Source organism: Podarcis liolepis (assembly GCF_965112155.1).
Source record: "Podarcis liolepis genome assembly, chromosome: 7".
Taxonomy (NCBI): Eukaryota; Metazoa; Chordata; class Lepidosauria; order Squamata; family Lacertidae; genus Podarcis; species Podarcis liolepis.
The window spans coordinates 26,371,516-26,394,235 of record NC_139561.1 but is presented as its reverse complement, the minus strand read 5'-3'; the positions used below and the strand labels follow the sequence as shown (position 1 = coordinate 26,394,235).

The 22,720-nt window shown below is 48.3% G+C and overlaps 1 protein-coding gene across 12 annotated transcripts in view; it reads right to left on the bottom strand.

Annotated features, from left to right (window-relative positions):
• EPHB2 (EPH receptor B2) overlaps positions 1-22,720 on the bottom strand; it is a 114,920-nt gene that overhangs the window by 71,003 nt on the left and 21,197 nt on the right. For 11 of the 12 annotated variants that reach the window (XM_083512918.1, XM_083512912.1, XM_083512909.1 and 8 more), the window contains exons 2-3: positions 17,285-17,349; positions 6,364-7,048 (exon numbers count right to left, since the gene is read on the bottom strand). In XM_083512918.1, coding sequence (XP_083369044.1) covers positions 6,364-7,048; positions 17,285-17,349 — 750 coding nt within the window. Of the gene's footprint in view, positions 1-6,363; positions 7,049-17,284; positions 17,350-18,659; positions 18,737-22,720 lie in introns of those variants that run through there. The other variant, XM_083512910.1, reaches the window with a different exon arrangement.

Sequence of the window (22,720 nt, the reverse complement as noted above, 5' to 3'; positions counted from 1 at the left end):
CTACTTCTGCCCATCCATCAAGTTTATGGATAAATACAATGGTTGGCCTTCTTTTCCTGAGATTTCTATTTACACCCAGGGTTGCCAACATGGTAGCACCCAGTTGCTTTGGATTTCAACTTCCTGCAGCCCTTACTTCCACAACCGATAGCCAGGGATGATGGGAGTTGTAGTCCAAAATTTCTGGAGAATGCCATGTTGGTGATACCTGACTTAGAGAGTTTAAGGAAGGTCTCAGGCAATGCTGTGCCAAAAATTGCACCCTCCCAGCTTGCCGAGCATTCTCCATCGATTGATTAGGAAAGGGGTGCATTCAGGAAAATGGAGAGAAAATATTTTAAATAAAAAATGAAGCCATAGAGGCCTGAACTAGAGTGTGCTCCCAATCCAGGGCCCAGACCAAATAAAGACAAGCATTTTTTTTTCTAAGCAGGAAGTTGGCTTGGGAGCCCGCATCTGAGACAGGGAACATGGGTTGTCTCCGGCTAAGCCCTACTCAGCACAGACCCACTGAACCTGAGTGAGCCATGTCCATTAACTTCAGTGGATGTACTCAGAGTAGGAGTCACATTGGACACAATCGCAAGTTCTGGATCAGGACCCTGTGGCTGTTTTGGGATCCACATAAAAGCAGCCGGTTTGAGGACATTCTCTCTCTCCACACACATTATGGTGACAAACATTATGCATAATATTAAAGATGCATTTTGTTCCCGACTCTCCCCATCATCCAAACCAGCTGAAAACAGAACGGAAAGTTTAAGAGCCAGCAAGGGAGGCCTGCGGGGAACCGAGCATCAGCAATCTTGTAAGAAGCAATAAGAAAAACCAAAGAATGACTCACAACTAATAAATAAGACTTCCAGGAGTCGGGGAGGGGGGGCTGTGCATGTGTTTTAAAAAACCATTTAGTAGTCTCTCATTGTTTCCAAATGTATTTAACGGAGCCTGCTTCTTTCTTCTCCTTTTGCTGCTCAGTAACTGAGGGTTTTCCTTCCGCCCCGCAAAAGTGGCAGGTCTACATGAAAGACACCCTCTGTCACAAACAGAGGATTGAACACGGGGGCAAAGAAAAGCAGAGATTCCTGCTTTGGGAAGTGAAAAGTGGTTCACATATTTTGAAAATGTGTCTCTCTGTGTGTGTATGTGTGTGTGTGTGTGTGTGTTTTAGGGTAAACAGCCCAGACCTCCTCCTTATGCAGCAAGGGTGAGTTTAAATCTTCTCCACAAGTGGGTTCTGTAAGACTATCTTGCAGCATGACCTTACTTCCTACCACAGTGGTACTCAAAGCGGGGGTGGACCACCACTGCTGCAGACAATATTGAGCTTTCTATGTACTCCTCTAGTGATGCAAGCTGGGGGTGGGGGGTTGAATGGGCAATGGGCAATAGCTCCTTGAATGGAGACTGGGGTCAACAAGCAAAGTGAAGTGGATAGATCAAGGGAAGCCAACATAGTGTCCATAAAATGGTGTTAAAGTCCCATAAGATGTTGTTAGACTCCCATCAGCCCCCAGCCAGAAAATCCAATGGCCAGGGATGATAGATCAGGGTTGATAGACCACACAGAGAGAGAGGCTGTAGTTCAGCAGCAATAGAATCATACATTTGTTATTGAATGGGAACCACGAGGGTCATCTAGTCCAATCTCCTTCAGTGCTGGAATCACATCTAAAGAATCCCTGCCAGAGGACTATTCTTATTCTTATTCTTATTCTTATTCTTATTCTTATTCTTATTCTTATTCTTATTCTTATTCTTATTATAATTTATGTACCACCCTATACCCAGTGGCCTCAGGGCGGTTCACTCAAAAGATCAACATAAAAACCATAATATATATAATCATCGGCCCAGTATACCTGAAGGAGCATCTCCACCCCCATTGTTCTGCCTGGATGCTGAGGTCCAGCGCCGAGGGCCTTCTGGCGGTTCCCTCATTGCGAGAAGCAAAGCTACAGGGAACCAGGCAGAGGGCCTTCTCGGTAGTGGTGCCCGCCCTGTGGAATGCCCTCCCATCAGATGTCAAAGAGATAAACAACTACCTGACATTCAGAAGACATCTTAAGGCGGAAGTTTTTAATGTATGACATATTAGTGTATTTTTGGTCTTTGTGGAAGCCGCCCAGAGTGGCTGGGGAGACCCAGCCAGATGGGCGGGGTACAAATAATAAATTATTTTTATTATCAAAATAAAAACAACAACCCAATAACAACTCCCCAAAAAGAGCTACATTTTATAAGGGCATTGGATAGGACTATCCAATGAAGGCAAGTCCACCACCTTCTGAGGGAGTCCATTCCACTGTGAAACAACTCTGACTGTCAGAAGGTTCTCCCTCCTATTTAGTCAGAATCTCCTTTCTTGGAATTTGAATCCATTGGTTTGGGCCCTACCCTCTGGAGCAGCAGAAAACAAGCATGCTCCATTCGCCATGTGACAGGCCATTGGATATTTGAAGACTGCTATCATTTCATCTCTCAGTCTTCACTTCTCCAGGCTGAGCATACCCAACTTCTTCAACCATTCCTCAGAAGGCTTGGCTTCCAGACCCTTGATCGTCTTGGTCACCCTCCTCTGCACACATTCCAGCTTGTCAATGCCCTTCATAATTTGTAGTACCCAAAGATGGACACAGGACTCCAGGTGTGGTCTGACCACGGTGGAATAGAGTAGGACTATGACTTCCCTTGAGCTGGACACTACGATTCCATTGATGCAGCCCAGAATTCCATTGCCCATTGCCAGTCAAGGCAGATGATACTGAGCTTGGTGGAGCAATGCTCCGTATAAGGCAGCTACCCACGTTCATACATCCTCTCCCATTCAACATTGCACAGAAGGAGGAGAGATGTGAAGTGCACATCACGTTGCAAGGCTGCAGAAGTGAAAGCCCTTGGTGCTTGCCGAAACCTCTTCCTTCAACACCACCGTTAAAGGTACAGGAGCCCCATTCTGCATCTGCAAACACACACACACACACACACACACACACACACACACACAGTGCATCCAACCCTTCTGGGTCTTTTTCTTCTCTTGTGCTGCTGCAAAGCTTTGGTCTCCACCCGCTACTCTCTCATTGGTGCCTGGACTGCGATGCCGATAATAGAGGTGGCTCTGTGTGGCTATGGTGGGGAGGGAGGAGGAGGAAGCCTTCTGTGTGCGTGTGCACGAGGGACACAAAAGCACCCGCAGCTGTGTGTTTGCAAACAAGGCGGCCGAGCCGGGAGAGGGCCTGAAAGCAGTAATTGTCTTTAATTAAAGGAGCTGGGAGCTATCTCAGGCGGCGACAAAAGGCTGCGAAGCAACTCTGCCGCTCGGCGCTGCTGCGGATGGGTGTTCGCAGCAAGTCGGGGAGCAGAGGTGGGCCGCCCACCCCCTACAAACACACATACACACACACACACCAAAGGGGCCCAGAGGGAAGAAACCCCCTTCCTTCAAGGCTGGCCGAGTCTCCCAGAAGGCAGACCACCCCAGCGCTTGGCAACTCAGGTCTGACGTCTGCCAAGCCATTCCCTGGGGGGGCCTTTTGGGCATTCCTGAACAGGGAGAAGCACCCTGAATGAGGGCTGCAGCCAAAACCTGAGCTGGCCATGATCAGAGTCCTGGGACCTGCCTCTTCAGTCAGTGGTGGGGGACTGCAGGCCCAGTTGAATGTGGTCCTCCAAGCCTTTCCATCCGGCCCTTGGGACTCTGTCCAGGCCATGCCTCTTGTTGGCCTTGATCTATGACCTCCTCAAGTGCCTGGCTGGAAGATGTCCTTAATGACTCTGGCTTACCTACACAGAGGTGTGTCTGCCTTCCTGTATTGTCTGTCTCTCTCTGTGTGTGTAAACCTCTGAATTCTTTCATGTCTAGAATGCACCCTATAGTATAAAGGTAAGAATCTCATCTGCTGCATATGGTCACTGCAAGGTTGCCCACTCATGAATGCCACCCTTGGGCCAAAGGAGGCTCCCTACCCTACCCTGGACTTGACCACCAGCATCCAGACTGACAGGCAGCACCAAAAATTATGGGATGGCTGTTTGACACATGAACTTAGTGGCAACAACACAGAACTGCCTCTCAAGAGACAAGGTAAAGGTACGGTAAAGGGCCCCTGGATGGTTAAGTCCAGGCAAAGGCAACTACGGGGTTGCGGTGCTCATCTTGCTTTCAGACCGAGGGAGCCGGCGTTTGTCCACAGACAGCTTTCCAGGTCATGTGGCCAGCATGACTAAACCGCTTCTGGTGCAACAGAACACTATGGCGGAAACCAGAGTGCACAGGGTTGAAATCCCCACTCAGCCATGAAACTCACTAGGTGACCTTGAGCCAGTCGCTGTCTCTCAGCCTAACCTACCTTGCAGGGTTGTTGTGGAGATTAAATGGCAAGGGGGAGAACCATGTGGGCCACTTTGAACTCCTTGGAGAAAGAGGTATGATGCAACAACAACACTGTTTCATCTTCTATGAGGACATGGGTAGCCACTGAATCAAGTTCTGTATCAAGTTCTGACGACCACAACTTCTTATCCCTTATCCCCCCCCTTTTTATATCATTTTTATGAAGTCTCTAAAAATATTTCAAAGCATTTATCAGCATATACATTTTTTTTAACATACAAAGTTTCTCCTTGACTTCCTACCCCTCCTTTCCTGATGTTTTTTTTTACTCCTTTTTAATTAAGTGTGCTTAATAACACACATATTTTTATTATCTAAACCTACAACCATTTAATCTTTCAATAATCCACTGCTTATATTTCAAATCCTGCCTGCAACTTCATATAGGGGTGGTAATTTTATACATAATTCATCAGTGACCTCCATTCTTCCTTAAACACTGTCATTATGTCCTCTTAATCTGGCAGATAATTTTGCTATTTCACCATAGTTCATCAGTTTCATAAGCCATTCCTTCTTACTTGGTCATCCTTTCCCTTTCCATTTCTGTGCATACAAAAGTTCTAGCAGCTGTTGTCATGTACAGTGGTACCTTGGGTTACAAACTTAATACGTTCTGGAAGTCTGCTCTTAACCCGAAGCGTTCTTAACCCGAGGTATGCATTCCCTACATAGGCCTTTCATGGCCCCAGAAGCAGATTGTGTTCATATCCCGGGGCAAAGTTCATCACCCGGGACACCCACTTTATTCCCCATTATTCCAAGTAAAAAGGCTTTCAGGATTTATCAATTTACCATATTTTTCGCCCTATAAGACACACTTTCCCCCCTCCAAAAATGAAGGGGAAATGTGTGTGTGTCCTATGGGGCGAATGCAGGCTTTCGCTGAAGCTTGGAGAGTGAGGGGGTCGGTGCTCCAGGCTTCAGGAAGCTATCCGCTAGCTGTGGGAGACCCAGCTCTCCCAGGGCTAGCGGAGAGCTTGCCTGCACCCAGAAGCTTGGGGCGCTCTGAGCTCCACACGCCCCAAGCTTCGGGATTAGCGCAGCGCTCTGCTAGCCCTGGGAGAGCCGCGCAAAGTCGTGCGGCTCTCCCACGGCTAGTGGAGACCTTGCCAGCACCCAAAAGCTTGGGGCGCGCTGAGCTCCGCATGCCCCAAGCTTCGGGATTAGTGCAGCGCTCCGCTAGCCCTGGGAGAGCCGCGCGGCTCTCCCACGGCTAGCAGAGACCTTGCCAGCACCCAGAAGCTTGGGGCGCGCTGAACTCCGCACGCTCCAAGCTTCGGGATTAGTGCAGCACACCTGGGGAAAAAATAAATTTCCCCCCTTTATTCCCCCCCCAAAAAACTAGGTGCGTCCTATGGGCCGGTGCGTCCTATGGGGCGAAAAATACGGTAAACATCCTTTTCAATTCATTATTTCCCATATCAATTATTTCCCCAAAGCCCTTCATCATTTCACAGGCCCATCCCATGTGATAAAATGATTTATAGTCCTTTTATTACAGCATCATGTTGAGAGCACAAATACACAGCTCTCCGCACGGAGAGCAGTTGGCTACTCTACTCTACTTCTTCTGATTTCCGCAGCATTTTGGGCGCCAATGGGAAGTTCCTCCCTCCCTCTGACTCCTTTGCTCTCTGATACATTCAGACCTCTGAGTCCGTGGTGGTGGTGGTGGTCCCTCACACTCTCCAGTGACATTTCAACTAGCTGCTCCCTCCTGTCTGGTTCTGTTGTCATAATCTCATAACTAGATAACTCCCCACTAACCTGTTCAGCTCCTGTCTCTCTCTCTGCTTCTGAACACGCTGTGGCCAAGAGGGGTGACTCTTCCCCCTCCAGTTCTCCATCTTCAGACCATTCCCTGACATGAGACGAGGCAGAGAATCCTGCTCCCGCTCCCTTTCCTTGCCCCGCACACCCACCATAGAGCAGCCACATGGACCCTTGATTGAAGGTCATCTTACCTCTGCAGACCGTCCCGTTCTCCACTGATTCGTAGCCCGCCTTGCACATGCAGCGCCCGATGGGGACCAGCCACTCCCCATCCCCATTACAGTACAACTTGATTGGTACATCCACTTCTTCAGCGTTGGGGATGCAAGTACCCCGAGCTGCTACCAGTGACGTGCTCTCGGCCCCCGAGAGTGTCTCCTGGAAAACAGCTCCGTTCTGGATAATGCGAGGGCACTTGCGGTAGAAGACGCGGACGGCGATCAAGGACATGCAGCCCCCATAGTCCTGGAAGGCCAGGTAAAAGCCGTTCTTAGAGACGGGCCCAAAGCTGCGGACCTCGGTGTTTATCTTCATCACGCGGCCCCCCAGGTCCACCTGGGAGAAGCTCTCGTCTGCCGCAATGGTGTCGACTTTCACCCAGGGGTTCTCCATCCAGGCGGGGAACGTCTTGGTTGCGGCGTCATAGTCGGACTCATAATAGTAGAGGTTGAAGGTCTCCTTGCAGGACCCAGGGACATTGGGGATGCTGCTACAGTCTCGGACCGAAAACTTCATCTCCACGTGGATGCGGTGGGCGCCCCTCCTGCGGATGAACTTGGTCCTCAGCCAGTTGTTCTGGCTGGATTCAAAGACGTTGCACACCTGGTAAGTCCGAATCGTGTTCATGTTCTCGTCGTAGCCACTCACTTCTTCCCACTGTGGAAGAGGAAAAGCGGAAAGTCAGAGCTCAGCACGCACAGCCCCGAAGGCGTGGGGCAAACGGACAAGGCAGCAACGCCCCAGGGCTTTAGCTGAGCAGGTTGCGTGCCTTCTCAGGGGTGTCACTAACCCTATTGCTCAACCCCCCCCCCCCAGCTGCCCAAGTAGCTACAGCACCAGATGGTGAAGGAATGATAGAGAGAGAGAGCGCGATATTTTTGTTTTAACTAAAAATGCAGTAAAACAGCTACAATACACATTTTGATACAACTGAGAATACAGCACAAAGCAATTCATTGTGCGACAACAGCAGTTCCAAAGCAGCTCAAAAACCCCAGCCACGATGTGTTGATTAAAACCTGAGAAAATAAAGTAGTTTTTTTAAATAAATAAAAAACCACCTGCCTATTTTATTTGAAGCAGGTGCCAGTCAAATACAGTTTCAGTTTTATTTAATTTACTTATTTTGCAAAAAATATAGAAAACCACCAATATATATATATATAATATGTATATGGGTCGTGTGCGATAAAAATCATTATAGAACATTTTAAAACACACAATGCCAGAACAAAGGAAACAGCTCAGCAAAACCAAAATGCTTTCAGCGGGAAATGGAATATCAGGATTGCAGGTGCCTGTCTGATTTCAAAAGGAACAGTGCTCCAAAAGTGCTGGTTGCCGCCATGCTGAAAGCCTTGGTTCGCATAGAAATGGAATGAATTTGATATAATGGTGGGAGAGTCGGGAGCGCTTCTGGAGGTGACTGTGGCAACCTTTCCACTGTATAAAGGACAAGGTGGTCCTTCAAGTCACCTGGTTCTAGGAATTTATACAATAGCAGTAACACCTTGAACTTAGCTGGTAGCATACTGGCAGCCAATGCAAAGAGTGGAGCAAATAATACTTTGCATGGCTACTCCATCTGCTCAGCTGAAAGACAAGCAGCTATGGGCTCCTCCTCAAATTTGTTCACTCGAGCTATAACCTCTGTTACTAAGAGTTAATGCCTGAGCTTGCTTTTTCCTCCTCCCTCCCTTCACTTTTCCTTTTGTGCCGTGTCTCTTAGGTAGTTAGCCCAAAGGCAGGGATTGTCTTCTCACTGATCTCTGCATGCCACAAAACACATCATCATCAAATAATACATCTGTTAGCTAAGCAAGGACAACCTCCTGCACATTTCGTTCCTTAAAAATCCTGCGGCTGGAGGTAGAAATAAACAATATTTCCCTTTCAACCCCCACCCCCGCCATGCTCCTGATTCATACAATTTAAGGCAGGGAGAGGCAACGTGGGACATATCTGGCTTGCCTCAGCTTCCCCTGTGGAAATGCTTTCATCCCTCTGCAGCCCAGAGCTACTGACACTCAGGTGAGTTACCGCATGGAAACAGAGTGGGAATTCTCTGTAGGTTAGATATAGCCCACAGCCTAATGCTGCCTCTGGGCATCTTAACAGGATCTAAAAAAAAAAAAAGATGCAGAAAACATCTTCGGAGAATAATGTGGAATGAAAGCAGGGATATCCCAGAGGGAGCAGCTCCTGCTCAGACGCATAAGCTGTTCTTGTCTCGTAAAAGATGAATAGTGCCTGGCTGTAGGGATATAGGGATGTAGGGAAGGGATGTAACTCACCGGCAGCAGATCTGCCTTGCATCCCAAAGATCCTGAGTTCGATCCCCAGCATCTCAAAGTCAGACTGGGAGAGACAGGGAGAAGTTGAATCCCTCAAGAGATGCTGGTGGTCAAACACAAATGAGCAACATGGATCATCCGTCTGACTCATTATAAGGCAGCTCTCTGTGTTCCTAGGGTAAAATTGCAGCCCAAAGAGCTATTTCTACATGCAGTGGGGCTGCTACTCAAGTCTGTATAGCAGAGGCAAGGGGCCACCCAGGCATCTCTAGCTGGTCCTCAGGACTCCCCCAGAAGGACATGCCTTTCTCTTCCTTTGAACCAATCTTAAGAGTCCTTGCTTGCCTGGATAGAGGACGGAGAAAGGTGTGTGGGCCTCTGTAGAATCATAGAACTGTAGAGCTGGAAGGGACTCTGGGGTCATCTAGTCCAACCCCCTGGAATGCAGGAATGTTTGGCGAACGTGGGGCTCCAACCCACGACCCTGAGGTTAGGAGTCTCGTGCTCTAACCACTGAGATAGCCTACTGTTCAAGGGTGAAATTTACAGCCATTGCTCTGCTTGCTATTGCTGCTTTCCTCATCTCTCTCTCTCACACACATGGTAAGTGGTCCAGAAGGGAACATGGCCGTTGGGCTGAAAGAGGTCCCCTATCTCTGCCGTGCAGCCTCAAGAATCCTAGAATTGCAGAGTTGGAAGGGACCCAGAGAATCGTCTAGTCCAACCCCCTGCAAATGCAGGAGCCACAGTTAAAGACTCTCCATCCTCTAGTTCTGCTGCAACCAAAGGTGCAGAGCCAGCGCTGTCCACTTTACTTTGCCTCTTGACCAGGCTGCATTCACACGACAGTTTCTTCCATTCTCCTGGCATTTCCCCAATTGTTCATTTCCATGTTGTGTCTGAGCTTTCATATGATGCAACAGCCACTTCCGGAAACAGAGCTCTCTATCCGGCACAACTTCCATGTGATTTGCTTCCACAAAAGAAATATATTTGCAATGAACACTCCTGTGAGTGGCTCTCTGTTGCTGTGAGTGGTTTTCACATTGTGGCAAAGCTCATATATCGGCCTGAGATTGTGGAAGGCTGCTGTCCATGGGTGGTACCTCTATCACCCATGGTTTGGAGTGCCTAAGATCCCTGCTTTTGAATTATGGTGCTGGAGGAGACTTTTGAGAGTCCCATATACTCAAACATGTCCATTCTTAAGGAAATCAGCCCTGAGTGCTCACTGGAAGGACAGATCCTGAAGCTGAGACTCCAATACTTTGGCCACCTCATGAGAAGAGAAGACTCCCTGGAAAAGACCCTGATGTTGGGAAAGATAGAGGGCACAAGGAGAAGGGGACGACAGAGGACTAGATGGTTGGACAGTGTTCTCGAAGCTACCAGCATGAGTTTGGCCAAACTGCGGGAGGCAGTGGAAGACAGAAGTGCCTGGCGTGCTCTGGTCCATGGGGTCACGAAGAGTCGGACACGACTAAACGACTAAACAACAACAAGATCCCTGCAAAATCTTTTTAGTGCAGAGAGGAAGACATGATAGGCAGAAGTCCTGCCATATCACTTTCAGCTCCCTTAGACCAGATGTAGGGAACCTTCTCCTGCTTTGTGGGCCAAATTTGACAGGTGGGTGGGGCTTCCCACCTGGCAATCCCCTGATGTCACACTGATGTCAGGCGATGGGGCACTTTCAGTCCCCAAGTTGGACCAGACATGGGGCTCGTGAGGGAGTTTCATGCAGGGAACCTCCTTGCACACCTGAGGCCAGAAGAAAACAGGATTGGGTTCTGCCTCCCCACCCCTGCCTGAGACAAACTGTCTGTCTCCATCCTGAGAAACAATGGCATTATTATTTCCCCTCTCATTTCTGCTCAAAACATGTACCTGTATGGCTGATGCTTAGCTGCCAGTTGATGCCGCCTTCTTACGGGACATGGATTTCTGCAATTTTCTTGGCCAGTATTGAATTTTGAAAATTATAGTTCTTGGGGAATGAGATGCTGTGCACTGAACTGATAACAACTTGGTGTGAAAATGCACTTTCTGGCTGAAAGTGGGGGTGTATATTTTTGGATGGCAGCTGCCAGACCTTGAAGAATCCTTAGGGAACCAGCTCTTTGGGAAGAACACGTAGGAGTGGAAAGAATCATACAATTGTCCAGCTGGAAGGGACCTCCAGGGGTCATCTGGTCCGACCCCCGGCAATGCAGGAACCACGGCTAAAGAATCTCTGGCAGCGGCCACAAACCTGCCTGTTCTCGTTTCTCTCAGTTTCTCAGAAACGAAAACGTTTGTCTCGAAGCTCGTCATAAAAGAAAAATGAAAATATGGGGGGGGAGGGGGAGAGAGGCCCTTCTGCGACTGATAGGCCTCGCCTCTGGTCAGAGAAAACGCCTTTACCGGGGATCTCCAACCACTGTGCTTTGGAGGAGGGATGCTGAAGCGATGTATCCATTTGCTCCTGTCCATTCTGTTCTGTGTTGTTTGCTAGTTCTGCTTGCTTGGGAAACGCAAGGCATCAAAGCCCTTCTGCCTCTATGCCACATGCCTGCACATCCACTCCTGTCAACTCAGCTTTGCATTTTCGCCCCCGCCCCCCGGTAGCCTGCCCTAGTGACATTTGGTTCCAACTGAGAAGAGCACAAGCCAGGAGTGAGGGGTATCACAACTCCTGGCACCTGAAATACAGTGGACATTCGGGTTGCGAACGTGATCCACACGGGATGCACATTTGCAACCCGCAGTGTTTGCAACATGCATGCGTCTGCGCATGCATGGGTTGCAATTTGGCACTTCTGCACATGCGCAAAGCACAATTAAGTGCTTCTGCACATGCGCAACTGCCGTAACCCAGAAGTAACCCTTGCCAAAGGGGCGGGGCGAGCCACCCATAGGGGTGGGGCCTCTGGAGTCTGCCTGCCTCCTCCCACTCAGCTGCCCTACAGCTGGGGGGGGAGGCAGTGGGTGGACTGTTTGGACAGCGCAGAGAAACGTGGCTTGGGTGCGCTGCAGGCCCTGCGGTGAATGCCGCATGGCATTTTGTCACCCCACTCAGTGGTGACACCTGGGGCAGCCTGCCCCCACCACACACTCCTTCACCCGCCCCTTGCCAGCCACGGATTGGTCTGCACCACCTAACAAGACTCGCAGGAATCTGTGACTGTCTGTACCTGACTTATTTGATGCCAGAGTCCCTCGGAATGCGCCCAATTTGGATCAGGACTCAGCCAAATCTGGTGCACACCGCTCCTTTAAAGATGCCTAAATATAAAAGCACTCCTAGGCTGATTTATCTATGTGTTGCTCAGTTTCCTGATCCACAGACACCTGTCTCCAGTTTGCTACTTTCGTACAAATTTCCCACTAAGTGCATCTGAAGCATTAAGCGATTCCTCTTTAACCATCCCCAAACTGTAAAGGCTGTACTTGCCTAAGAACCCCTGCAGCACTCCGTCTGAAATTTGGCAGGATCTGTCCTCTCACGGGAGGCTAACAAGCATGCAGATATCATTCATTTCTGCCAAAAATGAAAGAGGCTACAGATGGCTTCCTTTAAAAATAATAATAAAATAGAAAAGGTTCCCATCACAAACTCCCTGGACCTATCTGCCTGCAATTTGGCAGGCTTCATCCACTCATGCCGAGCAACTCTATCCGCAAGTGTCATCAAGTTCCGTCAAAAGGGAAATAGGTTATAGCCTCTCCCACCCAGCAATTTTTCATGTGATAATTTAAAAAAAGAGGGAGGCACAAGCTTTACTTTCATTTTTCTAAATTGGGATTTGGGTCCGAACCGAATTGGGAAACTTTCAAAGCGCTGAATCGGTGTCTGAGCCAAATCTAGTAGTTGGTGCGCACAACTCTGCCCAATTACAAGAAAATAAGATTTAGACACAATATTAGGAAAGACGCCCAGATGGTACACACTGTTTGACAGTGGAGCAGATGGTCTCACAAGGTGGTGAATTATCCTTCGCTGCAAGCAAAGGCTGGGTGGCCCGCCTTTCAGGGCTGTTGTGGCAGGGGATTTTCTGCATCAACGGGTCAGTTGTGGACTAGATTGGATGACCTCTGAAGCCTCTTCCAACTCTACTATTGTTATTTATTTATTAAATTAGTATACCGCCCTTCATCCATAGATCTCAGGGTAGTTTGCAACATGATAAAAAAAACAAAATACATAATAAAAACAAGAACAAACAAACCAATACCCCGCCCCCCCAAAAAAAACATTTAAAAGGGTATAGGCTGTTCATCAGCCAATGGTCTGGTTAAAGTTTTCACCTAGAGCCTAACAGTGTATTTTAACTACTCTATTCCGAACTTAAAAATGGAAAGTGTAAAACAAAAGAGGTTTGAAGATGCTCTCAATGTAAATCTAAAAAAAAATGTAGTATAAACACCAACAACTGGGGAACACTGACCTGCGAGCACTCCAACTGGAGAACAACCTTGACCAAAGGTGTCATGGACTTTGAAGATGCTCAAACTCAGGACGAAAGGGAGGAAGAGGAAGGCACGTTTGGCAACCCTCACTGTGATCAACTCCCATCTGGAAACCTATGTCCCCATTGTGGAAGGATATGTGGATCCAGAATTGGCCTCCACACTTACGGACTTACAGACTCACTGTTAAGACTTACAGACTCACTGTTAAAACTGTGTTCATGGAAGACAATTTTACTCAGCTATGAGGGATAGAAGAAGAAGAAGAAGAAGAAGAAGAAGAAGAAGAAGAAGAAAAAGAAGAAGAGGAGGAGGAGGAGGAGGAGGAGGAGGAGGAGGAGGAGGAGTGTATAATGAAGGCACCAGCCAAAACTCAATGAATCATGCCTTCTATTTAACCCCCGTGCCCCACCCCAGAGATGGACATTTCTGCTGGTCCATCAGAACTCTTAATCAAAAATTAAAAGGTAAAAGAAGAGTTCTGGAGAAGCCTGGCCACAGCAACCTCCTGTGATAACTCATCAGAACAGGAGTGACTCACCTGCAGCCCTCTAAATTGCTTCTGAACCACAACTCCCATCAGCCCCTGCTAGTTTGGCCTATAGTCAGGTCTGATGGAACTTGTAGAATCATAGAACTGTAGAGCTGCAAGGGACCATGAGGATCATCTAGATTCTAGTCCAACCTTCTGCAATGCAGGAATCACATCGAAATAATCCCTGACAGGTGGCCATCCAACCTCTGCTTAGAAGCATAGAATTACAGAATCTTAGAGGAACTTCTGGTTGCCCCCACCCCCTGGAAAACAGGCGTACCCATGAATACCAGGGACAAAATAACAGGAAATGTCATTGGTACCTTGCTCACATGTTTCCAAAAAGCCTCGGGGACCAGCCACAGGAGTAAGATGGACTCTGTTGACATTCACCCTTTCATGGAAAGTCTGCTTAGGTTCTGAGTAGCTCCTGAAACCTGCTGTGTCTGCACTTCCCGAGTCTGAGCAGAACCCAGAAATTGTTGGTTCAGCCTGGCTCCCTTCAGTCCCTGCTTAGACCTGCTCCCCATCCTGCCTCTGTCCTCCTCCCCTCCCTTCCTGGCAGCTGCTCTCTGCTCCAGACTTCCTCTCTGGCTAATTGATCCCAGCTCACACCCTACAGGATCGCTGTGGCAGTTCCTGCCAGGTGAATTCCATCACCATGACCCAAGCGGTTCAGGTTTACTGGCTACTGGCTGGACTCCCGATGTTAATAGCAAGAAAAACACTTAGCGTTCACATAGCATGAAGCAGTCAAAGCGTTCAGCACACACATTAGCTCTGAGGATCCTGCAACTAATCTGCAAGGAAGTGAAGTGCTATAATTTGCCCCCATGTTACAGATGGGGAAGCCCGAGGCTGCAAAAGTGTCCCAGAGTTCAAGGGGGTTAGACTAGATGGCCCCTTATGATCTCTTCCAACTCTACAATTCTATGGTTCTGTTATTCCAAGCCCAAAGGGCAGAAGCAGCACCCTCTCCTTTATGTCCCAAGAGCCAGCACCAGGGCAGTGACACATTCGTGCACCCCTTGCTTGCCTGATACATGTGGCCCCTAAAAGGTAAGGTAAAAGTAAAGGAATCCTGGACAGTTAAGTCCAGGCGACTATGGGGTTGCGGCGCTCATCTCGCTTTCAGGCTGAGGGAGCCAGCGTTTGTCCTCAGACAGCTTTCCGGGTCATGTGGCCAGCATGACTAAACTGCTTCTGGTGCAATGGAACACCATGGTGGAAACCAGAGTGCACGGAAATGCTGTTTACCTTCCTGCCACAGCAGTACCTATTTATCTACTTGCACTGGCATGCTTTTGAACTGCTAGGTTGATTCAAGGGGATTCGAACCGCCGACCTTCTGATCGGCAAGCCCAAGAGGCTCAGTGGTTTAGACCACAGCACCACCCACGTCCCTATGTGGCCCCTAGAAGGCTGCCAAAGAGGCTATTTGGCCCTCAGGCTGAAAAAGACTCCGCACCCCTGGCCTGGCTGGGTGGAGGAAGTAAACTGCAATCATACCGCTCTGCTTTCTCCTTGTTGGTTGGCTTAGAAAGCAACCCCAGAGGCCCCCAGGTGGTTTGCGCCTGACAGAACTATAATTCCCAGCATGCTTACCAAACTAGTTCCCAGGATTCTTTAGTGATGTGTCTTAAATGTGCTTCAAATCTACAGTGTGTACACAGCCCATGTTGTTGAAGAGGGCATTCAGGGCCTTTGTGGGTTTCAGTAAAAGCAGATCCACGGGAAAACACAACGAAGGCTCAGTTAGCACACATGGCTTCCCCTAAACAATCCTAGGAACTGTTGCTTGCTAAAGGTGCTGGGAATTGTAGCTCTATGTGTGTGGGAACTACAGTTCCCAAGATTCCCTGGAGGCATTTGCCTTGAGTTTCCTTAACTAGCTTCTTTTCTAATTCCCAGCATCACTACCAGTTTTAGCTTTTTATCCTTGCAGCTTATTTGATTGACCAGTTGCCGGTTGATTTGGGTTACACATAATATGCTTATCTTTAATTTGCATTTGATTCTTCCAGCGCAGATGCCTTCAGTTCAAAATGACGGGTCGTATATATGCATATTTTCTTTTAACAAATGAAATGCAGCCTCTGGAAAACTCCCTGCTTCTGATTTGCTTGTCTGAGATGGGTCTGGCTTACTGTAGCTTCTTGGTAGGTTACATCTGCAAGCAGATTGTGTGTGTGTGTGTGTGTGTGTGTGTGTGTGTGTGTGTGTGTGTGTGTTGAGACTACCTGGGGAAAATAAGCATTTCCTTGGATTCAACACCACAAAATGCTTTATTTGCATGCCCCCCCCAAAAAAAACCCTATTCAAAGTGTGATGCCTAAACAGCAACTTGCTTCCCGCAATGGCATCCAAAGTGTCCCCACCCTCAATTAAACAGCTTTTTAAAAAAATAAATAAATTGCCATGAATTTAATTAATCAACTAATTGCGTTCATTAGCGCTGTCAGCCTTATCAGAATTATTATGTGAGAGTTTGCGGCATTCCGACGGAAAATTACCTAGGCATTTTCCTCAGTGCAATTCGCAAATGAGCAGCGAGCATTTGGAGCCTTCTCCTTATACATATTACATGGAGGGTTCTGAAATTGGCTTGGGGAGGGGGGAGCTTTTCATCAGAAACCTGCAAATCTTCTCCCTCCCTCTCCCTTGTCAATATTGAAGAGGCTCAGCGGTAGATTGCATGCTTTGAATGCAGAAGGCTCTAGGTTCAATCCCAGACACCTCTTGTTTAAAGGATTGGGTTGCAAGGAGTGGGGAAAGCCTCTGTCTGAGATCCTGAAGAGCAGCTGCCAGTCAGAGTAAGCAATATTGGGTTGGATGAGCTAATGGTCTGACTCAATATAGGGCAGCTTGTCAGGAGGGCATGTCAAAGGTTTGAGGTTCAATCCCCAGATCAGGGAAGCAGGACTCTTTTCAGCCAGACAGCCTGTGAGTCAAACAGTTGGAGCTGGCATTAGGCAGCTACCAGTGTTGCTGTCCGTCGTGCACTGCATGCTTTGCATGTTTGCAACCCTGCCAGATAATTCAAATTGTATCCACCATCTCCCACCACCAAGTCATCACAGCACAACTTGCAACCCTGAAGAGCCACTTGAAGCTAGCCCGTTTCCCTCTTTCTTGGAGACCAATATAGAAAGTTGTCCCTGACCAAGGAGACCTTTCTCACATCTAAAGATGGGCATACATTCGATTCAGATTTATAGGCAAACTTGCCTTGTTCACACTTCCCACACGCAAACTGAAAAACAGCCACCTTTCGAAATTCACACTTCTCCTAATTCTGCAGTTCACCTATCCGGCTGAGGAATGCGTACAAAAATGCAAAACACTGGGATGAAAATACATATATCTGTGAAAACGACTTCCAGAGATGCACTCAATCTGGGGAAATAGTTTTGCCAAAATGTGTATATTAGGAGAAACCTGCACAAAGCGCTGATTAGTTTTCACAAGGACTTTTTTTTTTTTTTTAAAGCAAATTGGTGTGGAAATGGGGAGAACTGAGTTTAAGATTGGAGAAATGAGAAACGCCAAAACTGATAGGTTCACACATCCCTGCTCATGTCAGACTGACGAAGCCCCTCTTCCCCACAAACTCACCCCTGATGGTGGATGCACGGTCCAGCCTAGCTCTGCCGTTGCTGTCGTGGAGTCCATCAGTGTTTCTGCAGGTGAACAGAAAAGAAACAGAAGTCAGAGGTCACCTTCTCAACCAGCCCAAGCTTAGAGTTGACCCCATTTGGTTTCTGACTCTAGAGCTAAGAACTTTAGCAGGTGGTGCTTCCCCCACCGGGTTGATGTTGCAGGAAAATGCATGCCAATCTTACCCAAACGACAGCAATGGGATTCCAGGTTACAATCCTAACTCTGCTTGCCTGGCAGTTAAGTCCCACTGAATTGGATAGGACTCACTCCTGGGCAAACATTGGTTAGGAACGCACTGCTAAGTTTCCCACGGAGTTTTGCCATTCCCAAATTGTCAAGTTCTTCGCTTGAAATATATATCAGAATGAATAGTGATTGAAGCTCAGTGGAAGATCTTATTCCAGATGCTAGGTATCACTCACTCTGGAATATATTTATCATGGGGGCAATTAGGCATAATTTGAGATTTTGACAAGGACTAGAACCTCCAAATAAATACTTTTTATATAACTTGGCATTCCTTCATTATGTAAACAATAGAAGCTTCTTTTCCAAGCCTGGCAAATCTGGAACTACATTTGATATAATTATTATTATTTTTCATTTCATTCCTATACTGCTTTACAGGTCGAAGGAACAATCTCAAAATGGCTGACAACACAATCGAACTTCAAATCAATCAATCCAGAATAAGGCATCATTGAAGAAAGTCAGATATAAAGTATATATTCAAAGCAACAAAATTAACAGGAAACAGAAACATTATCAGTATCGGTGTCTGTGTGTAGACACCAGCCTACTGTACAAATGGTAAAAGTTACATATCTTGCTTTGGCCAGTTTAGCCTCTGGCCCGTCCACCACAGGCAAGCGGCCCTCAACAGAGGGAGATGTGGCGGCGCTGTGGGTTAAACCACAGAGCCTAGGGCTTGCCGATCAGAAGGTCGGCTGTTCGAATCCCCGCGACGGGGTGAGCTCCCGTTGCTCGGTCCCTGCTCCTGCCAACCTAGCAGTTCGAAAACATGTCAAAGTGAAAGTAGATAAATAGGTACCGCTCCGGCGGGGAAGGTAAACGGCATTTCCGTGCGCTGCTCTGGTTCGCTTAGTCATGCTGGCCACATGACCTGGCAGCTGTACTCCGGCTCCCTCGGCCAATAAAGCAAGATGAGCACTGCAACCCCAGAGTTGGTCACGACTGGACCTAATGGTCAGGGGTCCCTTTACCTTTACCCCTGCAGTCAGGGATGACTGTGTGGTGCCAGAAGCACTCGTCCTTTGCAACCGTGAGAATCATAGAGCTGGGACTCTCAGGCTCTGCTGTTTCCTCTCACCTCAGCAAAGACAGAGAGGGTGGCTGGAGGGGACGTCAGGGTGTGAGCCAGGAGAAGGCACTCGACCGCCTGCCCTCCTACGGCAGGACGAGAGAGCCAGGGATGCTGGAGGGGGGGCTCCTTTTGTGCCGTTCCAGCCCACGTCTGTCTCTGCAGGCCGGCATGCTGTGCCTGGCATTTAAAGCAAATCCTCCTCGCCTGATGGGAACGGGCAGGCGCAGGCCTGGCTGCCATCCCGGCAGGAGTCTGTGCCACTCCCCCCCCCGGCCCACTTAGCCAAGCCAGCCTGACCCAGCCTGCCCACATCGATGGGCTTTTCATTAAAATGTCCGTGCCGCCATGGCTGGCCTCCCTCCAGGCCGAAGGAGATGCCAGGGCTAGATGCCACTCTGGCCCCCGAGGGACCAGGGCAGGCGTATCTTCGATAGTAAAAAGTCCAAGCAGAGTAGTGGATTGGCTGCGGCGGAGGGGGGGGGACATTGGCAAGGCATTAGCCTGCCCAGCGTGGGGAGAAACTGTGAGGCGTCTCCCATAGCCCAAGTTGTTGTGGGCAGCATTCCCAGACGTGGGGCTGAGGTGGGGGCAGCTGCGGAGGCTGGGGGAATTCGGAAATCTTTTGTGCCTCCATAAAGGCAACCTCTTCTCCAACTGTCGGCCCCCCCCCTTTATTCAGGTGGATTCTTCCTCCCTCCTTCCCTGGCTGAGGAATTCACCAGGGGTTTTCAGGTCTCCCCCCCCCCAGCATCATTACCTCATTAAATAAGCGTCCCCATTGACATCGGGTCTACCCCCTCCCCACGAGCTATACTGAGTGGAATTAATTGCCCAGATAATTAAATGCTTCTTTTTTTCCCTCCCCCTTTTTCCTTTTCGCAGGCCTCAAATCTTTCAAGTGCAAACGGCAGCCGTGCAGACACCAAAGTCTCCACGGCACACGACCTGCCACATTTCGCCACGCCAAGGCACCGGGTGTGAGGCAAGGCCACACACAAGGCAGAAGGGTGGCTTTGGGGCTGGGCCCTGGCGCTGCAGGGGCAGATCCATGGGGATCTGCTCTGCCGAAATGGCAGAGAGGAGAGTAAAGTACAGTGGTTAGAGCTAGGCTTGCCTAGTCCCGTACTCCCATGATCCAGTCGAGGAAACCTCATGGACAATAAGAACGTCATACATGCATGCAGGATCTGTTGGAGTCAGAGTAGTGAAATCGCAGCTAAGAACCTAAAATCATATATATGACTGACATCCTTCTTTAGAAATTAATCCCATGTCCAGACTTTAACATTCAAAAGCTTTACAGTGGTATCTCAAGTTACGGACGCTTCAGGTTACAGACTCTGCTAACCCAAAAATAGTACCTCAGGTTAAGAGCTTTGCTTCAGGATGAGAACAGAAATCACACAGCGGCCGTGCAGCGGCAGCAGGAGGCCCCATTAGCTAAAGTGGTACTTCAAGTTAAGAACAGTTTCAGGTTAAGAACAGACCTCCAGAACGAATTAAGTTCTTAACCTGAGGTACCACTGTACTTGCAAAAAAATTTGAAGCACTATGTACACTGTGTACTGTAAGCCACCTAGAGTGGGCGGGTATAAATAATAAAATTATGATGATGGTGATGCCACTTTAAACAGTCGTGGTTTCCACGAAAGGATCCTGGCAGCTTTAGTTAACAAACAGTGCCGAGAGTTGTGAGAAGGCCCTTTCCCTCGCGGAACTACCATGTATCTGCAGGTGCTACTCACGAGTATCTGTGTGTGACCAAATTCTCTGAAAAGCTTGGTGAAATGAAAATGTTTTGAGTACGTTTCAAAATAGAATAATTGTAGGTGCCTGTCTACAATTCAATAGAAACAGCATTCCAAATTACTGGTGCCACTAAGCTATAAAGCTTTGGTTTGCATACAAAGTAGAGGAATATGTGAATACTGTAACTGTGGGAAAGTCAGGCCTGCTTCCTCAGATGATTACAATAATGTGGCCTGTGTTTAAGAGCCATGGTCCTAGACCGTTGAGGGCTTTCTGCCCTAATTTCATTAATTATTACTATTAATGGCATATATAGCCCACTTTTTCCTCCGAGGAGCTCAAAGTGGTGCACATTTAATCCCCGCAACAACCCTGTGAGGCAGATTGGGCAGAGAGCCAGTGACTGGCCTATGGTCACACCCAGTGAGCTTTATGGCCGAGCAAGGATTCGAACCCTGGTCTCCCAGGTCTTAGTCTGATGCTCTAACCACTATGCCACACTGGTTCTCACTAGCAGTAATATTGACTTGGTGATGTTCTGGCAAGCAGTGAGGTGCTTTCAGCACCAAGGGTAATATGCTGATGTGGAGCTACTGCAGCCAAAAGGTTTGCTCAGTAAATGAGGACTCCACCCAGGGTCTTTGAGTCCTGCAGGAAGTTCTGCAGGGTGTACAAGCACCGACCTTGACTGCTCAGCTCCAGACAGATCCTGCTTCCTGCTAGGAAGCTGCTCAGAGGGTCAAAACCTCATGAAGATGAGCCAGGGCTGGGAGATATCCACCCATACCCTCTCCGCAATTATTTGCTCTTGGCCTTCTGCATTTCCGCAACAGCCAAGAGCTCCAGATTTTGGTGCTTTAACTGACAGGCTGCAAAGCAGGCAACTGTTGCCAGCTCCGCACGGGCTTCTACCCAAGAAATGGCTGGCGAGGAGGACAAGTGAGAAGGAAAAGGGACTCCGTTTTGGGATGCTCTGGTGGCAAGAGTGTGCGTATCAATGGCACAGGGGAGCGCTAGCAGCACAGCAGCGGGTGTACAAGCATGCAAGTAAACAGGATGCCAGGCTTGGTGGTGCTTTTGTCTCATCCAGTGGGGCTCTCCACCGGTGCTTAGTTTCCCCTATTTTTAAAAGGCATGCATGTACCCTTGCGTGTGCACGCAGGTCATGCTCAACCACATGTACAATCCCAGTCATGTGCAGCAGAAAAACAACAGTGGGCAGTCAGTCAAAATGGATGCGAGCATCTCTGCATTGCAAGGAGAATCCACACAATAGTAGGATATTCCAAGGTATCCTTTTGATTACGTTTGTATTTAACAGCAAATCTACCTCATCCACATTCTCTAAAACACAGCCACCCTTCAAAGTCCAAATTTTGCCATGCAGTTCTCCAGCCAAGAAAGGTTTACAAAAATGCACCCGCTTAGGAGGAAAGGCTATATTTGGGGCTTTTTATGGTGACAGAAGTCACGAAATTAAAAGACACCTGCTTCTTGGGAGAAAAGAAACGACAAACCTAGACAGCATCTTAAAAAGCAGAGACATCACCTTGCCAACAAAGGTCCATATAGTAAAAGCTAAGGTTTTCCCAGTAGTGATGTATGGAAGTGAGAGCTGGACCATCAAGAAGGCTGATTGCCGAAGAATTTATGCTTTTGAATTATGGTGCTGGAGGAGACTCTTGAGAGTCCCATGGACTGCAAGAAGATCAAACCTATCCATTCTTAAGGAAATCAGCTCTGAGTGCTCACTGGAAGGACAGATCCTGAAGCTGAGGCTCCAATACTTTGGCCGCCTCATGAGAAGAGAAGACTCCCTGGAAAAGACCCTGATGTTGGGAAAGATTGAGGGCACAAGGAGAAGGGGACGACAGAGGACAAGATGGTTGGACAGTGTTCTGGAAGCTACCAGCATGAGTTTGACCAAACTGCGGGAGGCAGTGGAAGACAGGAGGGCCTGGTGTGCTCTGATCCATGGGGTTACGAAGAGTCAGACATGACTAAACGACTAAACAACAACAAATTGGGGGGAAGCGATAAAGGGGAGTGATGTAGAATGATCACAGAGGCGCATAAAGGTATGGTGCAGAGAAACATTTGTAGAAAGTTGAAGTTTGCATTGGATGCTCCGCCCACTTCTGTTTCTGGCCCCACCCACCAGTGACATGTGCCTCCCTTCCAAAGATTTTCCAGGAGGAATAGTTGCCCTCAGGTTGAAAGACTTTCCCCACAATTGATTTAAAGGCAACCTGGTGCACAGAAATTACTCTGCTGAAGTTTTTTCTTGCTGTATGGCAGAAAGGTGAGGGGAAGATTTG